The 9,593-nt window shown below is 47.5% G+C and overlaps 1 protein-coding gene across 1 annotated transcript in view; it reads right to left on the bottom strand.

Moving 5' to 3' along the window:
* Positions 1-6,045: 6,045 nt before the first annotated feature.
* The window catches only part of LOXL1 (lysyl oxidase like 1), a 41,666-nt gene continuing 38,118 nt past the window's right edge, over positions 6,046-9,593 (bottom strand). The window contains exon 7 of the mRNA XM_032775730.2: positions 6,046-7,126. Coding sequence (XP_032631621.1) covers positions 7,120-7,126 — 7 coding nt within the window. The 3' untranslated portion in view covers positions 6,046-7,119. The remainder of the gene's footprint in view (positions 7,127-9,593) is intronic.

Below are 9,593 nucleotides of genomic sequence, written 5' to 3'. Positions count from 1 at the left end.
TGCCTGAGGGAGAACAGGCATGCAAAGAGTTCAGCCTGCCAAGCTAGGGAGTCCAACAAGCAGTTTATTTTATTTTTTTTCCAACGAAATAGCTAGGCTAGAGTAAGGCAGCCCTGTGCATGAGGTTGAGGTTGGGCACCAAAACCCTAGAGAATCCAGTCTTCCCAAAGCGGCACACCACAGAGAAGACAGACCCAGATCAAGCCCAGACATCCAGCTCCATGATGGAAATGCAGGGAGGGAATGGGGTAATGGAGATTTCCCAGAACGGAAGGGTCAGCCCTCCTCCAACCGGGATTCTGGGGCCAGGATGGAGGGATGCCCTTAACTCAGGCCGAGTTCTAGCTGAGGACGAAAGGAGTTTCTTCCTAGAGATGAAGCGCTTGGAAGCGGAGGACAAGTGCTTGGAGGAGGAAGTGGAAATGAAGTGCTTGGAGGTGGAAGAGGAGGAGAAGAGAGAGGTGAAGCATTTGGAAGTGGAGCTGAAGCACTCAGAGCTAGAAAAGTCTAAGCTGGATCAATTAAGTAGCCCTAACAATCCTTCTCCGGTATCACTGCCCATTCTAAAGAATTCGCCACATACAAGGTAGGCGATGATACAGAGGCCTTCTTAGAAAATTTTGAAAGGGCCTGCCTTGGGTACAACATCCCTACAGACCAGTATGTGGTGGAGCTACGGCCACAACTCAGTGGACCCTTAGCAGTGGTGGCAGCTGAAATGCTGAAAGAACACATGCACAAGTATGAACTTTTTAAACTCAAGGCCAGAATTAGAATGGGACTAACACCCGAGCATGCCTGTCAGCGGTTCAGAGCTCTAAGGTGGAAACCGGAGGTGGCATTTTCCCGACACGCCTACCACATTGTAAAAAATTGTGATGCCTGGATGTCAGGAGCAAATGTTAAGTCTCCGGAAGATCTGTCTCTCCAGTTCTTAGAGGGTGTTCCTGAGGAAATAGAAAGGTACATCCTAGATGGGAAGCCCAAAACTTTAATAGAAGCAGGGGAGATCGGAGCCAAATTGGTGGAGGTGGCGGAGAAGAAGAAGCTAGTAGCAGTTGGTGTGGATAACAGAAGGGGAAACCTGAGATGACACCCCACCATCGGAGTCAGCCCAAGTCCCCCACCTCACAAGGAACAGCCCTCCACACAGCCAGGGAAACCCCAGATGCCTTCTTGTCCCACCACCCTACTCTCCAATCACCCAGCTCGCCCCAGACCACAGTCAGCTGGGCGATGCTTCAAATCTAATGAGCTGTGGCATGTGAAGGCCAACTGCCCCAAGAACACCAGCTGACTGCAGCTCATCACCCCAGGGTCCCACGAGCGCCTTCAGGCCCAGATATCTCACAAATACCCCCAAAGTGAAGGGAAACTGTGAGTGTGGGTGGAAGGAAGATTGCTGCATGGAGAGACACTGGAGCACAGGTTTCAGCTACCCACCAATCCCTGGTGGACCCCAAATTCATCGACCCTGCTGCCCTGCCCAAGCTGCGCTAGTCTGCTTTGAGATGGACTGTGATGATGGGGCACTGCTCTGCAGTGGTTTCTAGGTCGGGTTTTTTGTGTGTTTGTTGATTGGGCAGCCTCGAGGCTGTGTTCCCATTGCCATGGAAATGCAAACCGGGCAGGAAGACAGTGGACGTGCTGCAAGCTCTAGCACCACAGGTCTAGGCCAGGAGTAGAATTCCAACATGACCCACACCAGCTGTGTTCATAGAATCATAGATTATTAGGGTTGGAAGGGACCTCAGGAGATCATCTAGTCCAACCCCCTGCTCAAAGCAGGACCAATTCCCAAATGGCCCCCTCAAGGATTGAACTCACAACCCTTCATGAAACAAATCATGCGACTTGGCTGTCCAGGGTGGGCCCTGAAGGTTTCTTAGATGGCAGCTAAAGTAACAATAGGCCCCAAGCCTCACCCAGCACTTAACACAACCTTTTTGAACTTGAGGTTTAACATTTTTCTTTTTACATTTCCTCCTGGCCCCTGCACATCCTGCTTTCTGGTGGGAATTAAAAGCAAAACGAGGGCTCTGGTCACCAGATTTACAGCCTAGTGGAAACCACATCTTGGGAGAGATTCTCAGTATATTTCCAGACTGCAGTGGTTCTGCTGCACTTGTGGCTGTTTACTTGTATCAGCCCTCTCAGGCTTTGTCTATCGCTTTTCTGCAGGCACTCTGAAACCAGGGGGATTGGTACCAGCAGCAAACTGCCCATGTACACAGTGTGTCTGTCTACCACTGCCATCTAGTGGATGGCATCAGAACTGCTTTGAGCGAGTATTATCATGGCTCTGCCTACTGGCTGGAGGCCCAGATCTGATAAAAGCCCTACTATAGCAAAGGGAAAGTCTCCTTTAGCTCAGAGAGTAGAGGCCTGTATCTATAGCACAGGAGAAGCTGAGTTCTCTCTCTGCTTATGGCTGTGAAGTCCAGGCATCCATGAAGTACATGTCAGAGGTGACAGCCCTTTGGCCGAAGGGAAGACCACAGGAAGAGAAGAAACCAAGATTTCTCCCTCCCATGGTTTGCGTAGGAGGGGAGATGGAGGTAGTGGAGAGTGCTGAGGCATGGGTGGAAACAGGAAGAGCAGCAGGATTGAATTATGGGGCAGTCTCTTTTTTCCAGTGGGGGATTCATTTAGGCCGGGGGAGGGTGCGGAGGGAGGGATAGGCATGGCCAGATTGGAGCCTGTTGAGATTGCACTGGGTCTGTGCAACATCTCTGGTGTGGGCCTAGAACCATGCAAGATGCATGGTGGCACAAAGTATCCATCAGGTGACTCTGCTCTAGAGGCACCACGGAGATTAAGCTCGCATGACGCCAACAATCAATTCCTTCTAGCTCCAGTGCTTACAGCAACGTGCAGCTCCCAGGTGTGTCTGTTCCAATTCTCACTACTTTGCTCAAGACTACCTGGAGACAACCCAGAGCCAAATTCCCCTGAACTTTGGGAAGGTTGAGACCTAGACCCACACACTGCTGCTTGAGCCCATCTCTAAACATAACACAGAGGAGCCTCTCCACTTAGCAGTGACTCTGGATTCCTCATTTTCATTCCTGATCCAGCATGAGGGAGGGGGGGAAAGAGAAGTATGTGGAAGTGGGGGCCATCCATGTCACGTCAAGTAGATGGTGAAGAAATCAGCCCAGGGTAGCTCTAGTCCTTTAACAGCTCTGAAACTCATTGCCATATATTATAGCATCAGATACAATGGCAAAAAGCACTTGGTACATCAATAATAATGTTCATTTCCTGCATCATAGTGATTGAAAAAGGATTTTATTTCATTGGTTGGCTCAAAAATATAATTGCACTGTATCACCTGTAATAGCTTTAAACTTTTCACTGATCACATATGGGTTCATTGGGCTATTGTGGTGCAAAATCAGAAGCCTTGGTCCTGATCCACAAAGGCTGGGTTCAGATCCAAAATTCAGGGGGGACAGGGTAGTGTTTGGCTCTGGAGCTTTGTTCTGAGGGCACCCTCTCCTCCATTATGGAGCCTGGGGAAATATAACCCCATGTGCAGCTGCAGCTGTCCCTGCAATAGTGTTACTTAAGGTATATTTACACTGCAAAAGCTGTGCACAGCCTAGCATACCTGACCTAGCTTGAATCCAGCTAGTGCAGGTAACAACAACCAAAAAGACAGGGCAGTGTGGGCTAGTAAGCTAAGTACATACCCAGGGCTCATGCTGGGTTGTACTACCTGCCCTGTGCTGTTTTCATTGCTACTGTCAGCCATTCTAGCTGGATTCATGCTAACCCCAGTAGACTAGCCCTGCACAGCTTTTGTGGTATAGACATACCCAGAGGGTACTTAACACAGTACCTGTTAGTGTAGTCACACTGAATTTATTTTGCACCAGCTTCATGGAGAGTAAAATTCACTCCTTGTCAGAGAGCCAGCACAAGGGTCTATTCACCACTTAGGTCCTACATAAGCTCTCTCTGCTGGTTTTCGTCACAAGGGAGAATGTTTCCATTTTTGCCCTTCACTTGGCTAGTCAGTTTGACCCTCTGTTGTTAGTCAATTTCATTTCCAGTTTTCATTCCCTTAATCTCTGTGACACTGCACTCGATATTCTTCACAGTGATATGATATGATTATGGCATAAACATCATGCATTTTGTACAAGAGTGGTCATGTGAGGTCTCATTGGAAAAGTTATGATTTGCTGAATATGATTATCCTATTTGTATGCATGTATCATTTTTGTATTTGAAGTTTTGAAATACAGATCCCTAGTCAATATTCATATGGGCTTACTCTGGAAAACACCCACAGCCAGCCTTTCAGGTACAACAATGATGAAGTCAGATGGGGCTGATGACCAATCAGCAAAGAAAATGGACTAATGGCATTTGGCGCTGTATAAGTAGGAGCATTGCCAGCAGATTGAGGGATGTGATCATTCTTCTCTATTCAGCATTGATGAGGCCTCATCTGGAGTACTGTGTCCAGTTTTGGGCCCCACACTACAAGGAGGATGTGGAAAAACTGGAAAGGGTCCAGCAGAGGGCAACAAAAATGATTAGGGGGTTGGAGCACATGACTTGTGAGGAGAGGCTGAGGGAACTGGGATTATTTAGTCTGCAGAAGAGAAGAATGAGGGGGGATTTGATAGCTGCTTTCAACTACCTGAAAGGGGGTTCCAAAGAGGATGGAGCTAGACTGTTCTCAGCGGTAGCAGAGGACAGAACAAGGAGTAATGGTCTCAAGTTGCAGTGGGGGAGGTTTAGGTTGGAAATTAGGAAAAACTTTTTTTACTAGGACAGTGGTGAAGCACTGGAATGGGTTACCTACGGAGGTGGTGGAATCTCCTTCCTTAGAGGTTTTTAAGGTCAGGCTTGACAAAGCCCTGGCTGGGTTGCTTTATTTGGGGATTGGCCCTGCTTTGAGCAGGGGGTTGGACTAGCTGACCTCCTGAGGTCCCTTCCAACTCTGATATTCTATGATTCTGTGACTGCAGAATAGTTTAACCTTCCTGTGGGCATTTTGACCAGCCTGTAAGCAATGGCTGCTATAACACTGCAAGATCATGTGAACAGACCACATCTCTGGACTCCAGATGTCAGTATTTTCCCCACAGATTGGGCTGGGAACCAAGTTTTAAAATAAAGGGTTCTTGCCCCATGCTAAAGCTATATAAGGGAGGGGAGTGACATCATCTGTTGTTCTTCACTCCCTCCATGAGAAGACTCCTGGAAACACCTGAGGAACAAAGACTGAACTGGGGGGAAGTGCTAGGCCCAGGCTAAAGGGATTTCTAGCCTATGTATGAAGACCTGAGAAACGCAAGCTCTAAAGCTAATGCCGCGTGTGCCTTAAAAATCTACAAGTCTGCCTGTACCATCAGTTAGGATGAGAATCTGCTATTCTTATCCAATCTGTGTAGTATAAGCAGCTTAGGTTTTTGTTTATTTGCTAGGTAATCCACTTTGATCTGTTTGCTATCTCTTATAATCATTTAAAATCTCATAGTTAATAAATGTATTTTATATTTTAATCTAAACCAGTGAGTTTGGAATGAAGTGTGTGGGAATCTTAGCTCAGATAGGCTGTTGCATATTCCTCTCCACATTGAGTTGGGAAGTGGTGAAATCTATGAGCTTACGCTGTGGTTCCCTGTACAGCACAAGACAGTATAATTTTGGGTTTATACTCTGGAGGGACATGCACGCCTGGGGAACTGAGAGTTAGTTTGGCTTTAGTCAGAGACCCCGCATGTAACTGCAGCTGGGTGTGTTCCTACCTCTGTATATGCTGGTGGAAATGTAAGACCAGGAGCGTGTCTGCAGCTTGCAGTGCAGTGCAGTTTCAGAGGGAGCCCAGGCCCATGGGTCAGAGGGCTCAGTTGTACCCACTTCCAGGTGGCACCCCATGGCGAAACTGTCACAATCCCCCTGCCCTGTTGGTGTTTGGATTTACAATACTGCAGGGGAAAATTTAACAGCAATTTAAAAAAAATTATAAAACAACCCAGTGTGATTATTATTTTTCTTTTAAACCATAAACTAAAACATTTCCAGTCCTATTAGGTATTTTTTAATCCCTTCTGGCTTTTTAAACAAAATATAAATACTCAGTTGACAACATCCCTTTAAACTGAATAAAAATTAAAACTCCCCACCAGATTCTGATTTCAGGTTTACCAATGTAAATCAGGAGTAACCCCTCTGACTGTGATGTCAGTACTAAGTGGCATTACATTGTTTTACTTAATTTGTCAATTCTTTGGATGGGGACTGGCTTGTTGTTCTGTATCTGAACAACACTTAGCACAATGGGGCCTGGGTCCATGGCTCAGACTGCTAGGCATATGGCAATACAAATAACAAAATAACTTTGTATTAACATTGCAGTTACTGAAAGCAGATTTTAGCCCTAGAGATTTGGCTAAATGTTGGGTGTCCTAAAGCAGAATAATTTGAGCTTGATTTCAGAAGCCCTGAATACCCACTATTCCAGCTGAAGGCAATGGGAACTGCAGGTGCTTAGTAACTCTGACAATCAGACCCAAGAAGTCTTAGACTGGCCACTCAGGAACATAGACAAAACCAGAGGTTGCATTTGAAACTTTTCACCTTAGTTCTTATTTGGGGTGCATTGGTGTCAGATTATAAATAATAAAATATACCCAGATCACAGCTGTAGTCTTACTGTGAGGCTGGGGACTAGGATTTGTAATGTCACTAGCAAGCCTGCACAAAAAGACAGCCCCATATTGTACAGCTGGGCACAGTTTAGACTATAGAGCTATCTACTGATATAGCATGTCATCTACAGATACTGGTAGTGCCTGGTGCAGTAATAACCCTTGTTTTATTTAACCTAAATCAGCAAACTCCACTTGGAAACAGAAAAAAGCCCCAAAGATTGAAGAAAAGTTAAGTTTAAAAATATTTAAAGTAATCACTCTCATTTCCCTCATGTTCTTAAAATTGAGAAATACTTTTTTTGTCTCCGGGGGCTGCTGGAATGGAGAAACGTCTTATGCCCCACTAGATCATGCACCCCAGAAGCGGACATCTCAAGTTCCAACTTGAAAGTGTTGAATTTGGGTTGGGAGGTGGGGTCAGGTGTCATGCATCCCTCCCTGTGGATCATGACCTGCAAGGGGAAAATAAGAGCACTCAGCAAGTGGTTGGAAAATGTCCCCCCCCCCCCCCAAACAAACAAACAAAAAAGCCCCAAAGAAACAAAGTCCTGTGTGGCCCTTCTCCTGCCCCTTTTTTTGGTAAACATGCGTTTAGTAAAAATTTTCAATTTTTGAAAACCAAAAACTAAACTGAAAAACTAAAATGTTTACTAGAAATGTGCACAGAAAATCTGTAGTAATAAAGACCAAAATGAACATTTTAAATTTTCGTCAAAAAGCTAATTTCCACTGAAAAAAATTTCAATGGAAAAATTGGACTAACTTTATTGTGGCTTGTTATGTGAAGCTAGAGGTAGCCCAGGTAAGGTTCAGCTGTCAACTAGCACAGCCATCATGGCCCAGATCCTGAAAGGGAGTTAGGTACCAGAGGGCTACAAAACAATCTGGAAATCCCAGACCCCATAAAATACAGCCTGGTCTTCCCTGGGATCTGGAGGACCTATGGATGAAACCCTGGCCCCACTGAAATCAATGGCAAACCTCCCACTGATGTTAATGGGGCCAGGACTTCAGCCTGTGAGTTTAATTGAAATCCACAACTCATCGAATACTGGCAAGGCATCCTATCCCACTGCAGCATGGAGCAGTGGTGGGGGAAGCAGCTCCCAGGACCCCTAGCAGTGCCTGGCAGGAATCCCTCCACCTTCTAAGGTGGTATGATGTCTGTAGCCTGCAGTCCTCCCTGCCAGTGCCTTGGCTGGCCATGGGAGTTGTTTTTTTCCATTCAGGACCAAGCGTCAGCCAATTGCAAAGTGTTTTTTATGAGAAAAATGTAAAGAAAAATAATTTAATTTTTCCCCCCTCTTGGTTACTGTGTCCAAACCAACTGCTGTCACTTGGCAGTCCTGGGAGAGCTTCACTGCGGCAGTCCTGTTTGTGCTGGTTTCCCTAGCTGTGCGCTAATGGTGTTCATAGACACCACAGTGCTTCCCAAACACCCAGAGAGAGGGCTGTGATGGGACCTGTGTAGGGGCAACCCTGGGCTAAGGAGGGGCAAGGTGGGGGATGGTGGGGCTGGGGACAGCACGCAACGTGTTTTTGTGCTCCTGGCTTGTGAAGCAGGCTGTTTGGGAGCTGCGCGCACTAGTGGAAGTTAGAGCAGCCCTGAGGTTGCTCTAACTTGTCCCAGGGTCAAACTGACCTTCCCTAGTGGCCTCTGGGATAGGGAAAGTGGAAAGGTAGCATAATTCTCCTATGTGAACCAAGTGCTGCTGTGACTCAGTTGGGTAACTAGCCCCTTTGGCTGAGGCTCTCCATGTGCTTCACTGACAATCTCTTAATCATCATGCCCCCTGTGCAAAGATTCACCACACCTTATAGGTGGAGACCTAAGCAGGTTAAAGGCCTGATTTCTAGAGGTGGCGAAGTCAATGAGAGTGGCTGGTGCTCAGCACCTCTGAAAACCAAGCCGTTAAGTGACTTGCCCATGGTCACCCAGTGGATCAGTGGCAGAGCTGAAACAAGAACCCAGAGCTCTGGGTCCCTAGTTATGTACTTGAATTACCCTAGGTTGTGCGAAGCAGCAGAGTGTGGGGAACAAGCCTGCACAGGCCTGGCATAGGGGAACAAGTGGTAGGAGTAGAGGAAATGACTTAAGAGGCACATGATGTTTCATGCTTAAGAATTAACGGTGGAGACATCTCATGGGAATGGTGTTGATGAGACCACAGCCTAACATTGAGAAAGGGAGTAAAGCAAGGTGTTTTTAGTTCTGTGGAAGAGGGTTGCTTGGGGGGCAGATCATTCTGAAAGTGGCAGCTGGATACAGAACTACTCCATTTCAGGTGTTAAGTGTTGCTCCACTAGACCAGGGGTTCTCAAACTGTGGGCTGGGACCCCATTTTAATGGGGCCACCCAGACAGGTGTTAGCCCTGGGTGGTGGGAATTGGGCTTGGACTTCAGACGTAGTGGGGCCCAGGGCCAAGGTTACATGCCCCCTCACCCAGGGTAGAAGCTGTTGGGTTTCAGCTTTGCCCCTACCCCGCATCCAGGGCAACAGGGCTCAGTCTTTTGTCCCCTGTCCTGGAGCTGTGTAGTAATTTTTGTTATCAGAAGCAGGGCTGCCCAGAAGGGGGGAGCAAGTGGGGCAATTTGTCCCATGCCCTGGGCCCCGCAGGGGCCCCCACGAGAGTTTTTTGGGGCCCCTGCAGTGGGGTCCTTCACCCGCTCTGGGGGCCCCGGAAAACTCTGGTGGGGCCTGGGCCCCTGGAGCTTCTTCTGCTCCAGGTTTTGGTGGCAATTCGGCGGCGGGGGCCCCCTGGCAGCCCTGGTTAGAAGGGGGGATGATGCAATGAAGTTTGAGAATTGCTGCACTAGACCCTCAGGTCTAGTTCTGGAAAGACTTGCCTCTGCATTCAAGTACCATTTCTGCATTTCCCATGTCCCTCCCCATTAGCAACTCCGTGGCAGCTCCATCC

Source organism: Chelonoidis abingdonii, chromosome 9, assembly GCF_003597395.2.
Source record: "Chelonoidis abingdonii isolate Lonesome George chromosome 9, CheloAbing_2.0, whole genome shotgun sequence".
In the NCBI taxonomy this organism is placed as follows: domain Eukaryota; kingdom Metazoa; phylum Chordata; order Testudines; family Testudinidae; genus Chelonoidis; species Chelonoidis abingdonii.
The sequence above is the reverse complement of the archived record's forward strand: the minus strand, read 5'-3'. Positions and strand labels throughout refer to the sequence as shown.